The sequence below is a fragment of the Castor canadensis genome, chromosome 8 (assembly GCF_047511655.1).
Source record: "Castor canadensis chromosome 8, mCasCan1.hap1v2, whole genome shotgun sequence".
NCBI classification, from domain to species: Eukaryota; Metazoa; Chordata; class Mammalia; order Rodentia; family Castoridae; genus Castor; species Castor canadensis.
Genome location: NC_133393.1, coordinates 132,785,685 through 132,808,757, shown reverse-complemented (window position 1 = coordinate 132,808,757; position 23,073 = coordinate 132,785,685). Strand labels below are relative to the sequence as shown.

Here is a 23,073-nt window from a genome sequence, read left to right as displayed (position 1 = left end):
CCAGGAGAAAAAAGTATTCATTGACATTTGTTAAAGCATGATAAGGCAGACTTCATTCAATACCATCCATCACCATAGGCACAGGGACTCACTGCAGTGGCATTTTGCAATGGCAAAGAGAGATTGGGCTTACCTCCAAATACAGCATGTACAAGTGGTCAAGGAGCAAAGTGGAAGTCACTGGATAGAAAATTACCAAGAGAAAGCATAAGCAATAAGGGGGATTCTAGCTAAGCCTACTTAACAGAGTAGTTGCTGAAGACTGGCCAGGGGGATCAGATTATCATCTGGGGGCTGGTGGAGGATGAGGAGCTGGGTCAGATTCCAAAGGTGGGAAGTGCTTACTGCAGCTGGATTTTACAAGGAAGTGTCCAAATGACCTAAGAAAGGGTTCTGGTACTTGACTGCTTTGGTTAAGCAGAGAAACTTTGCCAAGTGCCTTCTTAGAATATATAACTTTCTAGGTTTTTTGGATATAAACTCTAAATTTCTGTAGTCTTTATTAGATAAGTATTAAACTTCTCTTTTATTCTGACATACTACTCAAAAAATTTATGAAGACATTGTGGAACATCATTTCATCTAGAGATGCCTACAAGCATCCATTAGTCCCAGAAAAAGTAAAGTTTTGCCTAAAATGTGACAAAGGCCTCCATTCAGAGGCAGTCATCTCACTGGTCAGCCCACATTAGATTTGGCTGGTCTCTATTAAATGTGTCTTAAATAAACATGTTTCCAATTTAGCAAAGGTGACAGACATATGGAATGAGAGTCTGGCAGAAGCAGTGTCAGACTGTCACTGTCATGGCAGAGGAAATACCTTCCAACTCAAAAGCTGTCCGGTTGCCAATAGACAAAAATAGTCATCATTTATTCCACCAGAAGAAAGGGTAGTAGTCCTTTGCTGAGCAAGGAGCTCTTGCAGATAAATTATATTCATCATTAAACTGGTGGAAAAAAAAAGGCGCTTAACTGCTGTGTTTTGAATATATTTACAATTTGGGAAGCTATTTGTAAATGTGTTCGATAGCTCTGCCTGACAGCAGCCAATCTAGTGGCCTTCCACAGTGCTAAGCATCTCTACTTTCTCTTGGTAAATGTGAGTGCTGATTGAAGCAAGCTGTTGGGTTTGGAATTTGGCAAGTATCCATTTGGTTTCCGGAGAGGTTTGTTTGCTTTTCTGGATTGGAGCTTATACAGATTATAAATTCTTATTTTGTATTTTCCTAATTAATTATACAAGTTCTTTAGTTAGTTACTGGTAGTTCCTTTGGACCAACATGGTCATGGGACCAATAAAGGTGAGCCCAGGTACCTAATCCTAATTTTTTTTGGTTTTAATTAAAAAAATTTTTTGTGGTACTGGCGTTTGGTTGAGGCAAACCCTTTACCACTTGAGCATTTTTAGCATTAGTTGAGCATAGGATTTGGCTTACTTAAAAATAGCCATACTTTAAAGGACTGGGAGTGTAGCTCAGTGGTGAGCCTTGCCTACATGCACTGGCCCTAGGTTCAATCCCCAGCAGAAGAGGGAGAGAGAGGAGAAAGAGGGGGAAGAAAGGGGGGGAAGAAAAAAAGGAGGAAGGGAAGGAAGAAAGGGAGGAAGGGATGAAGGAAGGAAGGATCTTTTGTATACTTTTAAAGTATGTATGAGAGCTTTTCGTTTGTTTTTTGTCCAGAAGTAAAAAATATCCATGGTTAATATTTGTTTGTTGGGACCAGGTGCTGAAGGGATCAGGGAGAAAATGGTATCTTTAAAAATTTGATTCGCCCAATGAATCCCTGAAGGGAAAGCAGCTGAAAATAAAAGTAAAGGCAGACAGGCAGGGGACAAGGGGGTTGGGGGGGATAAAAAAAGAGTAATAGAAGAAGTGAATTCGATCAAATCATGTTATATGCATATATGGAAATATCACAATAAATTCCCTTTGTACAATTAACATATGCTAATAAAAATAATTTTAAGAATAAAAAAAGAAGATAGAGACGAGTAAAAGTCATCTTACCTAACCTTTGCTTTAGGATTTTTAATTAAAACTGTTACTAGGAAGAAACACATTTTTTGGTTTTAGATCTTCTGGAGTGCTGAACAAATTCCACTATTGTTTTACTTACATCTTGAGGCCTACCCTCAGAGGACAAAGAAATCTAGGCAAATAATTATCTCCTTTCCCACTCTGGAGTGATGGGGTGTGGTAGTATTGACCTACAGTAAAACATGGTACAGATAGTCTTATAGGGGACAGAAGATGAAAAATAGTATGTGAAAACTTTCTGTTTGATTAGCAGGCTGACTAGAGGGAGGGAATTACAGTCCACACTGGAAATGTTTTCTCTGGTTTTTGTAAACCAGAGGCGTTGCAGACAACTTCATGAGCAAGATGACATTCAGGTCTCTTAACTGTTACACCCATGAAGTGAGGAAAATGGGGCTAGCCCGAGGAAACAGAGTAATTAGGAGCAAGGGCTTAGATCCTGGAATCTGATTATCTAGCATGTGCTTCCTTCCACATGCCTCACCCATGGTGCTTTAGTTATTGGGAAATGATTACAGAAAGTGGACAAAGGGATTCTTTAGTTTTTTTTTTTTTTTTTGGTGGTACTAGGGATTGAAGTCAGGGCTTTATGCTTGCTAGGCAGGTGCTTCAGCGCTTGACCTATGCCCAGCCCTTTTTGCTTTAGTTTGGTTTTTCTTCCAGATACAGTCTTGTGCTTTTGCTCACACTGGCCTCAACCACAATCTTATCTCTACCTCTTGATTAGGTGGGATTACAGGCACACATCATCATGCCCAGCATGTTTTTTGAGATAGGTCTTGCTAACTTTTGCTTGGGGTGTCTTCAAACTGCAATCTCCTATCTCCACCTCCCAAGTAGCTAGGATTACAGATATGTACCTTGACACCCAAAAAAGGGACTCTGGAGTACTGGAGTTTGAACTCAGGTCCTTGTACTTGGTAGGCAGGGACTCTAATACTTGATCCACAAAGGTACTCTTAAGTCCAGAATAAAACTAGTTAAGATCTCCTGGGTACTTTTAAATAAATGGGTCATGTTTTATATGATGATATTGGAATAACTTTAAAGTCTAGAGATATAATAACAATACAGCTTTGCAACTTTTATCATTTAAGGGAAGTGGGTAAGTGGGGCAGAAAGCTTTTTCTCAGGTTATATGTGTGTGTGTTTTGTTTTTCACCTCTGCACTGTTACAGGATTTCCGGGATGCAGTAGCCCATGCTTCCAGGCAACTTGGGAAACCAGTGATTGAGGACCGGATCCTAAATCAGATCCTGTACTACTTGCCTCAGCTATATGAGCTGAACCGGGATCTGCTCAAGGAACTGGAGGAAAGACTGCTAAACTGGTAAAAATGGGCTGAGTTTTGAGTGTCCTCACAGTTTTCAATTTGAGATGAAGCCATAAGGGCCCCGCCTGTGACAGGGAGGAGGGATTCCTTACATTGAGTTATTGCAAAATACTGAATTTTGTTGGCAATGAGCTGTAGATTGATTATTTGGGGTGGCCAAACCTTGGCAAAACTCTTCAGGAATGCTTGCTCAGAAGTGAGAAGGGCCACATTCAGCCAAATTTATTGTTTCTTTGGTGATGAAGATTTTTGAGAATAAAGGAGGATAATTGATTTCTCTATTGGAAAGTTTATTTTATTTTTGTTACATATACTTCTGGAAATTTTAAATATTTCATCTGTTTTCTAAGAGTTGCAGATCATGAAACTATTTTATTTTAGCAGTATTGAACTCAGGGCCTCACACTTGGTAGGCAATCTCTCTACCACTTGAGCCACTCTGCCAGCCGTTTTTTTTTGGAAAGGAAAAATGACACATGTATGACATTACCATGAGTATAGATTTCAAAACAGGAAAAGAATACCAAAATGTTAGTATTGGAAGCTACTTCCATTGGACTGAAGAAAGTATGTAGAAAGATTTGTCTAGGGGGACTGAATTTATTGTTGGACTCTATGGGGAACACAAAATGATTAGAGTAACAAAACGTGGGCTGAAGGTGTAGCTCAGTGGTAGAATGCTTGCCTAGCATGTGTGAGGCCTTGGGTTCATCCTAATACCTGGAAAAAAAAATAGTATCACCTACATTTTTAAAAATCACAATTTCTCACTAAGCTTTTTTTATATATAACCCAGAAAAGCCTGTTTTCCAAATATTGTGCCTCTGCATGGTGGGAAATACCCTTGGTAAGCAATTAATACCTAGCGGAATTCTAAGTATAAAACAGCATGTAGTTAAGGCCTGAGGAATGACTAAAAGTTTTTTTAATGTCCTACTTGAAATAAAGTGTAACTACATAAATATTCCTACCTATTTTGTTATTTTTTTCTTGTAAAAATTTATCTTAAAAATTAATCCAAGTTGGGTTTAAGATATGTATATTTGATGTTATAAAGAGGTTTAAATATAGCTTTTGTTTCTTTTTTAAATATATCTTTTGCCTGTACTAAAAGTTTCTCCAAGTTTAGATATGTAGGTGTCATATATTAAAATATTAAACATTTCCAAGAACCAGACTAAATTAATGAAATGGACAACAAAAACTATAGCTATAGAAAAAGCTCTACTTACTACCAATATAAAATTCTTCAAGTCTTTGAGGGGAAGGAAAGATATGAGATGGCTTAGCTGTGCTTTGGACACATTAATGACTTTCCTCTTATGTTTCTGTGTATCTCTCCTCTGTCCATAGGACTGAACAACAAAGAATTGCTGATATCTTTGTAAAGAAGGGACCGTATCTAAAGATGTATTCCACATACATCAAAGAATTTGATAAGAATATAGCTTTGCTGGATGAGCAATGCAGGAAAAACTCAGGCTTTGCTGCTGTTGTTAGAGAATTTGAGGTATTTGCTACCATCTGAGGATGAGAATTTCTTTTTCCTTCTTTTTAAAAAGCCTTAATAATAATTTGCAGTCATTGGAAAAAAAAAAAAAACCTTGCAAGCAAACATATATTAAAATATCCCTTCTAAGTACAAGAAGTAATAGATCCAATAAAATAGTGAAAACTCAAATAGTGTTCAAGGTCTAATTCTGAAAATCTATTATTGTACATTGGACTATTTTGTCTTGGAAAACTAATAATTTGATGGGACTTTAAAAAATTGTGGTGGAATACAATATCAGAACTTTACCATCTTAGCTATTTTTACATGTGTAATCAGTAGTGTTAAGTACATAGACATTATTGTGCAACCACATCTCCAGAAGACCTTTCACCCTACAAATCCAAGACTATGTAGCCAGTAAATAGTGACTTCCCCCTTCTCTCCTCTGCTTTCTGTCTCAATGAATTTGACTACCCTAGGAAGTATTTCTTATTTTTAACTTAACCTTTCCCTCCATTTTTCTGCTAATCAACCTATAGTGATGAAAAGGAAATAGAATTTATGTTTTCCTTCAGATAAATAAATAACACAATTGCTTTAGGTAAGTAAATGACACTGTGCTTAGCATTTGCAAGGCCCTGGGTCCTAGCCTCGGGACCACCAAAAAAAAGAAAACATGATTCCACAATCAGGTATTCCTATATTCCCTGTGATTTGGCTGTCTTTTGTAGGACCCTTCATCTGAAAAAAATGTTTGCATTTTTCATGCTTATAAGAGAAAGGACGCTTAGCTACAATGCTCTTGTCTTTAATTTCTGCAATTCTCCCCCACACCGCCCTGTTTTTACTATGAGTGTATTGACCACAAGGCTGTCCAATTCCCAGTGGCTTCATTTCTGCTTCTTTATTTTGGAGACCATGCAGTCCCTTCTTGGTCCTTGGGGCTTGACATTAGGAATATATTGGCTAATTCCCCTCTAAGGGGGAGCTGCTGAGTAGAAAATGCAGACTCTGACCACCACCCTCTGTGAGAGAGCTGTGAACAAGTAAGAGCGAGTGGTTTCAGAGATTTCCGACAGGAGAGTGGGTTGTGGTAACTTTGGCCACAGTTGCCCTTACCATGGAATAGCAATGCCTAATAGTGAAAGGGAACGTCTCTATGAACCTCCTCCTAGAGTTGCTGGCTGTTGGTAAAGTTTGGCTTCCTAAGCACTTGAACTGGGTCCTTTGCTTCTAAAAGCACTGTGTTTGCTTTGGATTCCCTTTCCTTTCAGATGAGCCCTCGCTGTGCCAACCTGGCCCTCAGGCACTACCTGCTCAAGCCGGTCCAGAGGATTCCCCAGTACAGGCTGCTGCTGACAGGTGGGTACCTATAGCACATTGCTAGCCAACCACCCTAAGTGCCTGGGGCCGCTTAGCTTTTCCTGAGAATGACCCTCTTTCCCTATTACTCCAGAAACCACTCTGCCTAATACATAAATCTGTGGGTTGTTTAGATACTTCGCATATACATCACCTGCACTTACCTGCTTTCAGTTCTCTGATCATTCAGTGCACAGTCTTACCTCTGGGCATTCATATGTGTAACGCTTTTGGCTTTGAACATCACTCATCATCCTAACCCCACAGCCTGTGTCATTTTACTTGATTAATGCTATTCATCTCTAGAAGGTATTTTCCCAACTACTAAAGTCTTTAGAGGGCCAATCCCACATTTTTGTATAGCACTATCATGGCCCTTAGTTACTTTCCTCTGAGGGTGATTACACAGATTGATTAAGGAGCTAAATTATCTGTATAATGCTTAGGATAGTGTTTTGGTCATAGTAAGTTCTAAATAAGTATTAGCTGCTATTATTAATAGTAGCAGTTTCCTTATCATTATCCTTATTATTATTTTGGTAGCCTGTATCTTCTGCAAGATTTCAGAATTGTCTGCCTAGTTTACCATTGCAATAGTCTAAAAAGAGGAAAGAAGGAAGGGAAGGGAAGGAAGGGAAAGAACGAGGGAGGGAAGAGAGGGAGGGAGGGCAGAAGGAAGGAAAGAAAAGAGCATAAGTGAAGGTGCACTTGCTATTTATATTCATCTCAGTACCCAGCATTATATCCAACACATAATACTAGGTCGTCTGGAATATTTGCTGAAGTGTATTGAATATGCAGTAGATTAATGTACATACAGAATGTGCATTAAACATTGTATCAAACAATGGCAAAATGAACAAGAAATTGAAATAGTACCTGAACTCCTCAGTCACTTTGTGTAGTTTTATGTAAATAGGTTTTGAATAGGATCCTTAAAAGTTGATGTGATGTTTTTCTGCTTAATTGCTTTCTCTTAAATCAAGAGTACCAGAGGAGGTAGTTGGTGAATCCTGCAAAGTCAGGGTTTCCCATTTCCTCTACACAGAGACTTCAGGCCTTGACAGCTTGTTTAGAACCACACAGTCTGGGATGGGGAAGGCTTGCCTTTCAGCCCCAGGACCTGCCACCCGAGGTATATCAAGCACTTAGTTTGAATTTGTGCTTCTCTCTGGATTTCTCTCTGGAATAACATAAAGAAAACCAAATAATTTGAGGATATCCTGCCCATCTGTATTTTCTTTCCTCTGCTTTTGGCCAAGCTGTAGAACACACAGGACAAAAGGAAGTACTGATACATGTGTTGTGTTTTTGCTAGATAAATCCAACGCTCTATCATAAACCAACTATTTAGTAGCATAGGCTGTTTACACACATGTCAAACAAGTACTGCTTTTAGTGGCAAAAGGCAGCTGGGGTTTCAAGTGTGAGGAGAAAGAATTAGGATTCTGAAAATTTAATGTAAAAATGTTTTTTTCCCACTGTTCTACATAGTAAAAAAGCTACTGTGTTTAATTAGGTTGCATGCTGAGTTTGGTTTTAGTAGAAAAATGGTAAAATGGCAAAAAGCAAGTTGTAAAATTCTTTTTTTTTTTTTAAACTAGTGTTTGAACTCAAGGGCTTCTTGCTTGCTAGGCAGGCACTTTACCATTTGAGACATACCTCCAGCCCTTAAGAATTCTTTTTTAGAAAACAGATTTTGTGTTTTTTTTTTTTTTTTATAATACCAATGTCATGTGAGCTTGGAGTTATTTTTAAACAACTTATTGTTAAATCTTAAACCCCTTTCCTCTATTTCTTAAAGTGGAAAATCTTGTCCATTATTTAAGTGAGGCACACTATATATATAAACACACATGTATATATATAATGTGTATTTATATAGTAGACCCTCAGAAATTATGGATTCATTAAAGGGGAAAGGTGATGAATGGCTTGCTCAGGGTAACATAGTTAGAACTAAAATTAAAGAAATATATAGACTATATTCTTTGTCCTGTGCCTTTTCTTTCATTGATTCAAATTCTTCCCTTCCTCCAAGCCTGACCTGCAGTCCTTCATTCTCTATGAAGCTGTCTCTGATTGCTCTCATTCTTGCAACTCTTACTATCAGTGCCTTAGTATCATATTTGTGCATACTGTGTAAATTTGCTAATATTTATGTACATTGAAGTATTGATTCCAAATTTGATTATAAAACTGTTTGAGATCAGGAAGTGCCCCGTATATGTATAACTTAGTGTCCCTCACCTGCCAAAACAAACAAAGCAAACAAAAACCAAGCTGGGGCCAGTTTTAGATACTGTGAAAATGTCTAGGAAATAATTTTGATTGGCTTTAAACTAGGTTTAAAACATCCCAGTAGCCAAAAGTTTTCAGCCCAAAGAACAGCACTGACATATAGAATTTCAGACATGTCAGGTACATTGAGATAAGGAGAGCACATCTGGAAAGTGAAATCTCCTGCTCAAGGTTATATAGATAGTGTTAATTGAGACACCTATGGTCTTGGGGGGAGGGATGTGAATACTAAGGGTTTGCTTTATATTTTTATTTAAAATTCCAATTTTCCAGTACTCGTTTTTACGATGTTCTGACTGTTCCCAGCTTTGTAAGATCATTTCTATTGCTGCTGCCAAAGTGCCTCTGCCTATCTTAGCACTTAAGAATTTTAGGAGTTGAATTTTAAGTCTTAAAATTGCATCTATTCAAATTTGTTAGTTAACTGGGTTCCCATCTTTGGATAAACAAGCCCAAATGATTTAATCCTCCCAACAGCCTTGTGACTTAAGTACTTTTGTTTCCATTTTAGAATTTGAAGTTATTCCAAATGCACAAAATGTACAGAAGCAGTGAGCCTTTATTTGAGACAACTCCTGGTGTTGATTTATTATGAGTTTTAGGCAGCAAAGGGAATGGATTCCTGCCTGACTTGATGTAAGGAGATCTATACCCACCTTAGTTTCTTGGGAGGGGAAGATTGAGAAATGCATAGATGAAAAACTGTTGAGACAGGATGGTTTCTTTTGGAATCATCTTAGACAAAGGTAAGTGGAAATCCCCAGATGAAGTAGTCTTTGCTACTATTCAAGCAATCATCCTATTTTTTGCAATGTTTTTTAAGTTTCTGTAGGGTATTGTAGAGCGGTATTACTTCCTTCATTGTAGTAAAAAATTTCTGACTAAATTCTTGGTAGGGGGAGCCAGGAACAATGGTAGGGCACTTGCCTAGGATCCTTAAGGCTAAGATTTAGATCCCCAGTACCACCAAGTAAATAAATTCTTGGTAGTTTCTTTTCTTTCTTTTTTTTAAAGATCAACTCAAAATAGGATCTAAGAAAATGCATACAGTTGTATAATGAAGTGTTTAAGGAAAAACAAAGTGATTTACTTAATTTAAAGCTTGTAAATTTTATTTTTTGTATTGGCTACTCAGAACCAGTACATCAGGCGAGATCTTTAAGTCTGTCTGAGGCTCAGATCATTTTTTAAGTAGGGAGGAATGGAAATCATGAAGCAGTAGGAGGAAGAAAACACACACTCCTGTAGAAGTAATTAATCTATTACTGATGCTTATTTCCTTCTCTCTTGTCTCTTCAGGATAGGAACTGTCTTTATTATCCCATCCCAGTGTATGGCACGCTTATCAGGGATTCGGTCAAATGAAAGGCACAGGATATGAAAATTTGCTCCTTTATATAGGGTTCAGAATCCTCATGCAATCACTAGTGAGTGTTTGCTGGGTGGATGACTAAATAACATTTAAGAACAAGAGCACTCACCCAGGTGTAAAGTTGTGGAATGGAATAAAACCCTTCCTTTTCCTTCTTTCCTCCCTAGTAGACTCTACCAAATTTTCCTGTACTCTGGCTCCTGCTCTTTCCATCTCCCTATTATGACCCAGGTCAGGCCTTTCTACACTCATGCCAGATTACAGCAATATCTTCCATCCTGGTTATGCCACCTCTTGTCACACCCCCCACATAGCCTGGCACATTATTGTTCAGTTTCACTGCCAAGAGCACACTTTCATTCTGCTTATTAGAAAAGGCAAAAATGTATTTATTCATTGTATTAAACCACACTTTATAATCTAGAGTTACCTAAACTTTATTTTCCTTTGCTCTAGGTGTAGTAGATTTCTCACTGTCTACTAAAACATTTCCTTCAAGGCCAGATTCTCTCCTTCATTAATCACTCACTCAATAAATATTATATGAGTCAGCCCTGAGCTGGACACAGCAAAGCAATGGTCTCTGACTTGTGCATTTTACAGCCCTCCTCTTTGAACCTGTTCTTAACAACTTGGACTCCCACTGGGCTCTAAATTCCTAAAAATTTAATGACCTTGCCCTTGTTTTGTGATTGGATCTTATAATTACTTAATTATTCCACAGATCTATGCCATGTTTCCTTAGCCAGATTGTACAGCCACTTAAAGAGGCAGGCTTTAATGCAAGTAGTAGTCACAGCAGGTATTTATTTATTTTGAGGGAGAATATTCTGGTAGTTTATTATTTTTATAAAGATCCTTTTTTCTTTTCTTTGAAGGAATCCTTTGTGCATATAAAATATATAAATAAGATAAAAAAGCAAAACTTTGCATTTTCTACTACTGAAGATGACTGTCACAGATCTTTTAGACTTTTTTTCTCTACCTTTATTATATGTTGTGTAAATTTTTCTCAGTAAAAATCTTTCATTTGTAGAAAGTTATTACATTGCTGTTGAAACAAGTTGAATCAGTGAGGATCATAATAGAGAATATATAATGAAAAATATAATTTAAAAAAAGTTCTGAAAAAATGTTTTTCCACTTCTATATTAGGGGAATAAAACAGTCCTTTGAACTTTGATTCAGTGTGGATCAGGTAGTTTCTTTGATCTTGTTCAAAATATTTACATTATATTAAAGGTGGCTTTAACAATATATTTTTCCTATAGTCTTTGCCTTTCATCTGAGATGATATTAATTGCCTCAAGGTTTCAGAAGTTTCCTAGGTTGGTAGAAAAATGGGATATTAAAAACATCTGTTACAGTAGTCTGATGTTATAATTTTGGGCCATGATAAGCTAATAAACAGATTCAAAAATTAAATTAATGAAATAGTCTTTTACAACTCCCTACCAAGAAACCAAATTTTTATTTAAACTATTATTTGTTTTAAAACCTAGGACTAATAGTGTAGAACAGAAGTCATTCTAACACTTTCTCTAGGGCAGAACTCGATGAAAAGTGGGACTGTCCTGGAGCCCGGCCAATGAATTTAGTTTGTGATGAACCCAAAGCCCCCATTGTAAGGTGTTTCTACCCTTGTAAAGTAAGAGGGTGGTACTCTTTAGAATTCCTGTTGTTAAAGTGCAGCTCGTGTTCTGTTGTAGTTCATTTCAGTTGTACTTTTGAGCAGTCTTTTGAGAGATGCTGTTAAATAAATAATATCTGTGAAATATGGAAAAACCTTAAGACATCTTATCTACCTGTTCCTTTAGCCTAGAGCTTTTAAATGTAATCTCACTTTCACTACAGAACATGGTTTGTTCCCATTTTTGTGCCTGGGTCACTCTGGCAGTTGAGACCAGCCAATGGACCCCTTCTCAGGATAACTGTTTTTGTTGTTGTTGTTGTTTGTTTAGGTTTTTTTTGTTTGTCTGTTTGATGGTACTGGTGTTTGAATTCAGGACCTCACACTTGCTAGACAGGCACTCTACCACTTGAGCCATTCCACCCGCCTTTTTTTGTGTTGATTTTTTTTTTGGCTGGCTTCTAACCTCATGCCTCCTTATCTCTGCCTCCTGAATAGCCAGCTAGAATTATAGGCATGAGTCACCAGTGCCTGGCTACTTTTTATCAACTGAGTTGAATTACAGTTGTTATTGTTATTATTATTGCATTACTGAGGCTTGAACTCGGGGTCTCACACTTGCTACAGGTGCTCTGCCACTGGAACCACACCACCAGCCTAACAGTTATTAAATTGGGGGTGGAAGGAATTGAACCCAGGGCATTACACTTGCTAAGCATGCTCTACCACTGAGCTATACCTTCAGACCTAAAAGAATTTTTTTTTTTTAATTTAGTGTCACTCTATGTAGCCCAAGCTGGTCTAGAACTGTAACTCAGGTTGGCTTCAAACTCACAGTCCTCCTGCCTTGATTACAGGCATGGATGGCTGTAAGCATTTTTTCAAATGTGAAATAGTAACACATAAAGTTCTTTAGGACTGCCTTGAATAAGATCTACATCTTCTTGAATTAGGCAAACCTAATTCACTTTATGATGATGTTGAAATCACTTTAAGAATAAACAGTATTTTGAGTTGTCCTACAGAGCCATCAGCAGGACTCTGATCAGTAGAGCTGTTGGAGTTGCTCAAATGGTAGAGCGCCTGCCTAGCAAGCTTGAGGCCCTGAGTTCAAACCCCAGTACTGCATGAATGAATGAATGAATAAGTAAATAAATAAATATCTGTGATTTCCATGGTGATGACCTCACAGGGATTGTTGATACTTCTGGGTTTGCTACCTACCTTCATGGCAGAAGGATGTTCACTTAGAGGTTAGTGAAAATTGTGTGCTTGTTTTGGACCATCCAAGGTTGCAGATGCCATGAATTCTATCCACAGACATTACTACAAAGCCATTCTTTCTCCAATTTGAGTGCAGATTTGACCCAGATTCTCCTGCAAGTAGCCAAATGGCTGTGTTGCTGGGACTCATCTTGGCAAACAGCTAATGAGCAGAATTTGTTGCTAGAGTTCCTCTCAGTTTTTGTCAGAATCCTGAGCTCACATCCGGAACTGTTCCAGTTAGAGAAAACAGACATTCAGTTAAACTTTGGTGCTTAGATTGGCTTTATTCTTCACTTAGCTGCTGGACAGGAGAATATCCTTGTCTTCTTAAACCTAAATCTGCTCTTTGTTGCTTGTCAGACTGCAGGGGACAAATACAGGTAAGAGCTTCTTAAAGTGTGGGTTAACTGCCAAAGCCATTTCTGTACACTAAGTGATTCTCACTTGATAAGCTGGCAGCCTTAATGATTGGAAAATGTATCCACTAAGAAAAGCAGCCTCAGCCAAATCAAAATAATGTATGTTTATTTTTGTTGAGAGACTTCCTGTGGGTTTGACTTGGCCAAGGGCATTCTGGATCTGCCTAGCCTATCTATGCCACAAAAAGGAATCCATGGAAGATTCTATCCATTGTGAGATGTGCTCCCAAATTTTCCACAGGATTCTCCTGGAGTCAGATTTGGTTCATGAGTCATTTGGGGAAGTCACCTCAAGACCAGAGTTATCAAAGTCTAGGATAGACAAGAGTTTCCTCAAATAATTATGCCTTGCACCAGGGCATCTAATTGAGGTCCCCTGCACCGTCACTGTATTTTGTGTTCTGGTAAAGGTTCCATCTCCCTTTTCTAATTCACAGAAAGACATTGCTTATGTTCTGAGCCATGAGCCTGGAGGCTGAAAGCCCAGAAACATCATCTTTTCTAACTTAGGCAAACATCACATATACAAGAGGCAGCCCTAGGACACATACTCAGGGGCTAGAATTGAACTGCTGTTTAGGAAACAGAAGAATTTAGAGGCGGGGGTCACAGCACTTTGTAACTAGTAGTAAAACTTTCATAATATCATCTCAACTGCTTAATAAAATTGGAAACAAAAAGTGGTAACCGTAAAGTGTCATTTAGTCCATCATAAATTCAGCAGACAAGCCAGGCAAACACACCTATAATCCCACTTGGGAGTCTGAGGTAGGAGGAACCTGTGTTTGAGGCCAATCTGGGCTACTTAGTAAGTTTAAGGATAGCCTGGGCTGTATATATATCAAGACCCTGTCTCTGTACAAACAAACAAAAACACAAGTGAGTAAATACAACAAACATTAATTGAATCTGTACCAGACCCTGTTCTAAGACCAGTGCTTGGAATATAAGGATAATTAATTGGTTCCTTGTCCTTGTGAAGCCCAGTTTTAGCATTTGTACGTAAAATGATGCCTTATACTATAGAACCATTAACTTAGCTTCTAACATGTTAAGGATCCTTCATAGTCTCATTAAGATTAGTTTAGGGCCCAGCACAGTGGCTCATGTCCATAATCCCAGCTACTCTAAAGATGGAGATCTGGAGGATCACAGTTCAAGGCCAGCCCAGGCAAAAGTTATTGAGGTCCTTTCTCAATCAGTAAGCTGTGCGTGGTGGGGCATACCTGTCATTCCAGCTACGTGGCAGGTGTAAATAGGATTTGGATCAAGATGGCCCAGGCCAAACTGCAAGACTCTAGTCAAAAAATAACTAAAGCAAAAAGGGCTGGGGGCATGGCTTAAGTGGTAGAGTGCCTGCCTAGCAAGTGTGAGGTCCTGAGTTCAAATCCCAGTATTGAAATTTTATTAACACATGTCAGAATGATTTGGCATATAGCAATAAATCACCTTCATTATTAAAAACATTCTGGGAGGTATTCACATTAGAACATTGAAAGCCTAAAATGCCATATTGTCCTGACTACTGGAGGAGCTAGTAACTTGTGAGGTAATATCATGTTCCTTTCAATTCGTTTTTCTCAGTGTAGGGCCTTTGAAAGGAACTATAAATTTTCTATTTTGATGTAGTATTATTAATGGGAACTTGACCCCTCTGAATTTGCTATTGATGGGGCCTGATGGAAATTTGATCTTTCTCAACTAGCCTCTTCTCAACCAACATTATCTAATTTGATTGTATGATTTGCACTAAGAAGGTAAAGTGTTTCATTGTTCTATACTGCTAACAAGCAGAGTCGCATTGTATAATTTAATTCCAGCTAGACTTTGGGTGGAATCTGTTGTCAGAAGTTTCAGCACACAATTTACATTTCTTTGCCTCCAAAGGAAGGTTTTTATACAGATTCTTGTATTTTTCCCATTGTTTGAAAAGTTCTAAATCTGATTTTAGTGGGGTCAAAATTATTGTATTTTCCTTATGAATGTAATGGAACTTCTCTTCATTAGCTTTAGCTGGAATTTCCTTACCAAGTTGATATGACTTAATTCTTAATGCTCTGGTCAACTTTAATAGTGTTACTTTTGACTTATGCCTTTGATTAATAAATAAAATGTTTTACATAAAAATATTCTGGGAGGAAACTGCAATCAATACATGTTCTGAAGCATCAACAATCAAAGATGTGCAATATCATTTGAAGAATAGATCTGTTGATGAAGGGATTATTCCATCATTGGAATAAGGAAGTAACCAGAAATCAGCCCTTATAAATCTTTATAAGCAAAGTGGGAAGCACAAGCCAATAGAAAAAGGAAGGATTGGTATTGAGATACCATTAGCAACTGGAAAATAAATTAAAAACCCATGCATTAATGCATATACTAAAAACAGAACAAAACATGAAGAATTAAGCTATAGAAAAAAAAGGAAAAGATAAAATTGGCTATTTATTAAAACAGATAAAAGAAGCTCAGAACAATATGCAAAGTAGTTATAAAGAAAAATACTGACACATTTAACTAAGTAATAAAAGCATTATAAGAAAATAAGTTATCCATTTCCTGCAATATATTACAGTAAAAAAACTACAATGCATAAAGCTGACAATCATTTCTGAGACTGATATTCTTGTATATGTATAATATTTTAGATTCTACATCTCTTTAGGAAAGGTTTCTTACAATACATACCAAATATTAAAAATTGTAGATAAGTTTTTCTCCCATTGATCCCCAGGAAATAATCTGAAATATGAAAAAGACAAATATATTAAGATATTGATCAGTGTTACTTATAATTACAGTTATCCCACCATTTATCATCAGACCTGTCAGTTTTCAAGAGTGAAAGAAAATGCTATTCATTCTTGTTCTGGACAACAGATAAGACCATTGTGAGCTGCAGTGGAGCATAAAACTCTGCATAATACTAAGTCAAGTTAAACATTTATAAAAATAGAAGGAAATAGTTTGAAACTGTACTCATTATTTTAGAGAGGTATTATTCATGGTTTAAGTTTTCTCCATTATTATTTAACTTTTTAAATTTCTCATCTTTTTTTTCTTCTTTTGAGGTTCTGGGGATCAAACCTAGGACCTCACGCATGCTAGGCCAAAGTGCTGTACTATCCTCAGCCTCATGATGCATTTTATAATTTAGCAGAGTGTGTTTCACAGTGTTTTAGAATGTAAATCAGTTTCCTTTCTCTCTTTTTCTTTTCTCCTTTTTTTGAAACAATTTCATTGTTTTGCCTAGGCTGGCTTTGAACTTACAATTCTGCCTAATCCTCCTGAGTAGCTGGGGTTCTAGACATATACTAGTGGCCAGTCTAATTCTTCCCTCCTCCCCCCCCCCCCGCCCCCACACCCATGGCTTTTGGCTTTGAACTCAGGGCCTACATCTTGAGCCACTCTGCCAGCCGTTTTTTGTGAATAGTTTTTTTTTGAGATAGGGTCTTGCGAACTATTTGCCCAGGCTGGCTTCAAACTGCTGTCCTCCTGATCTCTGCCTCCTAAGTAGCTAGGATTACAGGCATGAGCCACCAGTTCCCGGCCAGCCTAATTCTCCTATGTATGATTCATTGACATATGTGAAAGACATGGGGGATTGGTGGAGTGGCTCAAGAGATAAAACTCCTGGCTAGCAAGTGTGAGGCCCCGAGTTCAACCCCCAGTATTACCAAACAAAAAAAATTTTAGAAACCTACAAAATAACTCAGTAGTAGAGGGCTTGCCTAGCATATCTTGGGTTGAAGGAAGGAAGGGAAGTGGGGGGAAAGGGGAAGGGGAAGGAAAAGGAAGATAGATAGCATTTTAAAAAATGTTATGTCTATGCTTTGGCCAGATATGACTGGACAGCAAAGTAAGAATCTCAGTCTTGTGATTCCCTAGCCAGGGCTCTAGAGCATTTCACTGAACAGCCTTTGAAGATGTCAGGTCTTACAACTTCACACTTAGATCTTTGTTTTGGTATTTCAAATGATCTGAACTTGTTTCATAAGCCTGGGCAATTTTAAGTTTCACCTTTCAAATTTTGAAACTTTGTAAAATAGTCTTATTGCCTGTACAGATTATTTTTCTTAGGATTTCATAATTCTGTTTGTGTTGCTGAGCTCACTACATATTTATGGAGGAAAGAAGAAACCTGAATAATACTAAACTAAACAGGCATGGCCTCAAATTCAAAACACTTGACTCTGGAATGTCACCCCACTCATTTCCTCTGTGCTCTACCACCACCGATTCTCAACACACAGTCTAGGAATCTGGGTGTTGAAGGCAGACAGTCCAGATTCCCACCCATGAGTAATGTTCAGTAAGGGCTAACTGCAGTACTTCTGAATGGTTTTTGTTTTAAGTTGGCTGTTGGTTGATTAGGTAATCAAGGAGTTACCATAAGGCTTCTAGACCTCTAACAAGATAAAATGTTTGTTGGGCCCTCGTCCGTTCTTCCTGGGCCTTGTATGTGAGTAGAAAGATAACTTGCATATCTCTAGTGATGCATATGGAATGTTTCAGTTGATTGTGTGTTACTTATGTTGTGTGATGGTGATAATTAGGAGTTAATTAACTTGTACTGATCAATGATGCCATCTGGTGGTCAGAGAGTACATATTGTAGCGCCTATACACTGCACCAATTTTTTTCCTTTGACAAAAATAACCTCAGTATGTGAGGTGTTTTTATTAGGGAAGTTTTGGATGCTGCTTAATTTGTTTTGGCAGAGCATGAAAGCTGTAAGAACCTACAGATCTAACATAGCAAAGTGAATCAACTGCTTCCCCCTCCTTGTTACTGTGAAAGTTTCAGCCAGAGACTACGTCCTAAATGGTAGGTGGTACAATTCCTATGATCAATGCAGGCACATCTGTCTGTCTCCTTTCCTGCATTTCACCTTGACTGTAGCAGTCACTGGGCAGCTAGTGGTTTCGTTGCTCCTCCCATCTGACTCAGCAGGCGATCAGTCATACTATTCTCGTGCTGCACCTAAGGCACTCGGTGATTCATAACTCTGTAAGGGAATCATGGTCCTGTCTTCCTTGAAAAGGTAAAACTTCTCAGAAGGACCTACTGCAACAACATGCCCTAACAACATACATTCATGGATGGATTGAATTTTGGAGACCCCTTATGCTGTTTTTAAAAATTGGCAGAGGGCAGACTTAAGTCCATCACTTTCTTGATTAATAGCGTGATGCTGCAATATCTTAGTAGTGGGTTTTATGTTCCGTTTGTGTTTATTTAAACTCTATTCCTTAAAGTTCAGGTTGATAAACCAACAACTGAGCTTGAGCACAAGCAAAAAAAGAATAGAAAAGAAACAAGAAAATTGATTGCAATTCAGAAGCTTATCAGACCAAGCACAGTGGTTTCTGAGGAGAGCATTTCCAAATACAGACATCTAGGGAGCTCCTTGGTGTGAAGAAATGTCTTAGTTTACACAAATATACTTCTGTATAAAAGAATAAGAATTGAAGACAAAAGAAGAACTTGCCACAAATCTGATATTTAAGTAAACCTGCTTTCCTTTCTGTAGTCTTCAGCTAATTAAAAGCTTAAAGAAAATCACTTTTGATTAATGAGGTAGCTTAGGCATTGAGAACATTTAATAAAAAACCTAGCACTTTCAACCACAGAAATACTAAATATTTAGATTCACCAAGCATGGCTTATACAGGGAAAGCATACTTTGATGGAGTCAAAGTAAGAATAAGTGTTTTTCATCTCTGGGTAACTCAAGTATAATGTATAGTTGATATATTTTGTTAATTTTATGGTTTTCCTGGTTGATCAAAGGCATGCTCTTCAACCTGTGTGTTCAAATTGCCTTAAGATTTAAACGTCTGGTGTGGGTCTCTGGTAAGATGGAGTCTATACATGGTGCAGGGAAACTTAATGTGGTCATACATAACATCTCATCATGGTTTGCTGCCAGTGCTGGATATTTATAATATGCATGTCTAGACTCACACAAGCTCTTAGATCTCTGTCTCAAAGACACAGGAAGTTTTAGCAGTTGGGCATGTGTGCCATTATTACATATGAAAAGCTGGCACTGACATCCAGGTTTGCCTTTGTGCACTTTGGGCATGACTTCATAAATCCATGGGATGAAATTATATCTTTTATAATATTGCTAAGTGAGTGAAAATGTATTCAGTCTTTGAACTTGCCTTTTCTCCTTCCATTTTCTGGACTCCTACCAACACTAGGATTTGTTTCAACCTTTCTTGCCTTATACCTGAACAATCCTTTCTTTAAACAAAATGGGGGTGGGGGACTGTGGTATAGCTCAGTGATAGATCACATGCTTAACATGTGCAAGGGCCTGGGGTCAATCCATACTTAAAAATTTTAACTCATTAAATGCTCATTGTCCCCTGTGCGCAAAGCTTTTGGCCAAGTACTTGCTACAAGGGGGGGAGGGGAAGATAGGGAGGGATTGAAGGAGGGAAGTAGAAGGGGGAGAGAGGGAAAGAAGAATCAGATGTGGGCCCTATAAATGACAAAAGGCATAAAGTGAGTAATTGCCATGTCATGTCCTATTCAAAGGGAAAAAATAGTTCTTTCAAATGGAAAGTTTTGTAGGAGAGGAGGAATTTGAGACAATCCTTGAAGGATATGAATTGAGGGTTGAGACTGTAATTCAGTTGTAGACTGTGTACTTAGTATGCATGAGGCCCCGGGTTCTAGGTTCAGTCCCCAGCACGGTATGCACACCTACATGCATGTACACACACAGAGAGACACATACACACAAATATGAGTTGACCCTGTTGAGTTTATAACTCACTATTGCAGATGCCTAAGTCAACTATTTTAATAAATGGACTTAGTTAAAAAAAAAAAGAGTATGAATAAAATTTTTGTATGCAGAGACAGAGAAAGATATTCAAAAGAAGAGAGCAGACAAATGGCACAGAGCTAGAGAACACATGAAAGTACTGAAGGATTGCATGATCAAAACGGCCTGTGTTAGGTAAGAGAGAAAATCAGAAAAGTTGAAAGGGACCACGTACTAGGGACAGGTGAGTGGGTGATAAGTTCAGGGAAAAGAATTTATTTTAATTTGTTAGGTAAGTAGGGGGGACAACATCCAGCATTTCTCAACAGATAAGGAAAGTTGCTTTGAACTCCGGGGATGTTCCTTGGTGTTGAAGATTTATTAAATATAACCTTTCTCCAATTGTATGAGGCACTGTATACCACATTGTTTATTTGCAGACCACCTTTTAGTGTACAGGGTTTCTCGGCCCCCCTCCGTTGACCGTTTGGGTCAGACAGTCCTTTGTTGTGAGGCTACGCTGTAGGAAGTTTAGCAGCATCCTTGGCTGTACCCATCAGATGCCAGCAGCACTCCCTTACCCCTAGTTGTGACAAGCCAGAATGATTCCAGACATTGCCAAATGGCCCCGGGGGCAAATCCGCCCTCATTTGGAAACCACTGGTTTAGACACACAATGAATTCTTTTGGTATCTTGGGCGTTGGTAAGATGTTCCGATTGACAAATCTGTCTCATGGGCATTCAACCCACTACTGCCTTAGAATTTTGTACTTAAAATGTTTCATGTATGTTGGTAAAATGAGTTGAGCCTGGCATCAGGAGACCTGAATCTTAGTCCTGGCTTTGGCACAAAAGGTTGTGTGAGTTCGGTGAGATTTTTTTACTCAGTCATTGGATTTCTTATCTTTAAAGTGACCAGGATGACCTCGTAGGGTGTTTGCAGGTCTGATTCTGTGTCCTGATTTCAAACTGATCTCAGGGTCTTGTTCTTTGACATTTTTAAGAAAGTCAACACAAGTTGGACTATAACTGACGTTAGCTTTAGTAACTGAGGGAAAGTGATTCATTATGCTAAATACTAAGAAGAATAAGTGTTTTCTTTTCTAGATTACTTGAAGAATCTCTTAGAAGATTCTGGAGATTACAGAGACACTCAAGGTAAATAACTTTTGCATTCTCAAATGTTACAAAAGGTTTTTGTTGTTGTTGCTGCTGCTGTTTGCTTACTTAGGCCTAGAAAGTAAAAATACACTGATAACAAAAGTGTGATGGTTGAGGAAGTGGGGAAGATTTGCTTAGCACCATATGGAACTCGGGACGAGCTGAAGGGTGGGTGAGAAGAGTGGGCATTGCTGACTAGAGTCTGTCTCATGAGGAAAAAAATTATAGGAAGGGCCTGGGGTTGTAGCTCAGTCAGTGTATGCTTAGCATGTGTAAGGTCCTAGGAATTGAACCTAGGAACCCACCCTCACGTCAAATCATAGATCTTAGCAAATAGAGCCTCAAGAAAACTCTGTCTCATGTTCCAGGGCTTCTACCTTCAAGTAAAATTGGTGATTAGCTCAATTTTGTAGATAAAACAAATACAGGGCCAGAGATTAAGGAGCTTGTTTAATGGAAATTAACCACTTCAGCAAAGGCACAGATTAAAATAAGTAGTGAGTAGGGTACACTACATAGCCAGAGGCAGAGCAGTTAATGCTGTAGATAAGACTGCAAGCAGGTGAAGGAAAAATGAGACAAGCACACTCACCTTTGAAAGGTGGGCAGCCAAGCTAAAGGCACAGTCCTTTCATTGATGAATGCCATCACTTCCACAAAGCCTTGGTAGGGCATGCTTCCAGTTTATCTTGGTGAGAATGCCACTGTCATATGGTACAAGGCAGTCATCTTTGTGTGGTTTCTGAGTATTACAGGGTGTTTAGTATCCCTGCCCTTTACTCACTAAAGACTAGTGGACCTTCCCATTCACTGTGATAACCACAAGTTGTCTTTACATGTACCCACCTGCCCGTAGAGGAGCACTACTGCTTTGGATTGAAAGCAGTTGCATCCCAGAAGCAGGCAAAAGGCAGGCTTAGCTAAATGCAGTGGTGCACACCTGTGATCCCAGTACTTGGGAGACTAAGCCAGAAGGATCTCGAGTTCCAGGCCACCTTGAGCTAGCTACATAGTAAGACCCTGTCTAAATAAATAAATAGCAGACTTTTTTCCTTTATATCTAGTTACAAAGGTGACTAGGTCAGAGCATTCAAAAACACTTTGTGGAAGGCAAAGGGCTGATACAAATTGTAAAACACAGATTGTCCCATAAAGCTAAGTAATCCAGCTCATAAAGCAATATCCCCCATTTCCATGCTAAGGTCTAGTGTGGCATTTCTCTCATTTCTTCTTCTTCTTTTTTTTTTTTTTAGTGGTACTGGAGCTTGAACTCAGGGCCTCATTCTTGCTAGGCAGGTGCTCTAGCACTTGAACCACTCTGCCAGCCCTCTCATTTCTTTCGTTTTGTTTTTTTTTTGGGTAGTACTAGGGATGGAACCCAGAACTTTGCACTTCTCTTATTTCTAACTAACACATCTTGGAATAAGACTAAGAGAGAGAGGCTGAGCTCCTGACCCTTGTATATTTTGTATATTTATTTTGTTTCATTTATCTACTTATTGATGGTGGTAGGAATTGAATCACGTTAAGCATGCACTGTACCACTGTGCACACCCTCATCACCTCTTAAATAATCATTTCTCATAGTTCCTGTTTCGTAAATCAGGATTTCCTTTTTTCTTTTTCTTCTTTTTTTTTTTTTTTTTTTTTGTTGTGGTACTGTGGGTGTTGAACTCTAGCTCTCACACTTGCTAGGCAGGTGCTCTATCACTTAAGCCACTCTGCCAGCCCATGTCAGAATCATTTTTCTCTTATGGTCTTCCTTCCCAGAGACAGTTTATATGTAGCTTCCAGGTAAAATCCTATTGTTATTAAATTTCAACAGAATAAGGACATCTCAGCACAAAACAGCCCAGATGTTCATGCTGTTGATAATCAGCATCTATGGTGTCTAATCCTTAGAGTCTTCCAGT

At 38.3% G+C, this 23,073-nt stretch overlaps 1 protein-coding gene and 1 long non-coding RNA gene across 3 annotated transcripts in view; one reads left to right on the top strand and one right to left on the bottom strand.

Annotated features, from left to right (window-relative positions):
* Window positions 1-23,073, bottom strand: part of LOC141425817 (uncharacterized) — a 63,345-nt gene that overhangs the window by 13,647 nt on the left and 26,625 nt on the right. The window contains exon 2 of the long non-coding RNA XR_012450954.1: window positions 15,906-15,959. This is a non-coding gene — a long non-coding RNA (uncharacterized lncRNA). The remainder of the gene's footprint in view (window positions 1-15,905; window positions 15,960-23,073) is intronic.
* Fgd6 (FYVE, RhoGEF and PH domain containing 6) overlaps window positions 1-23,073 on the top strand; it is a 106,765-nt gene that overhangs the window by 59,026 nt on the left and 24,666 nt on the right. For both annotated transcript variants that reach the window (XM_074084146.1, XM_020158126.2), the window contains exons 6-9: window positions 3,215-3,366; window positions 4,723-4,879; window positions 6,139-6,226; window positions 21,107-21,157. In XM_074084146.1, the coding sequence (XP_073940247.1) occupies window positions 3,215-3,366; window positions 4,723-4,879; window positions 6,139-6,226; window positions 21,107-21,157 (448 nt within the window). The remainder of the gene's footprint in view (window positions 1-3,214; window positions 3,367-4,722; window positions 4,880-6,138; window positions 6,227-21,106; window positions 21,158-23,073) is intronic.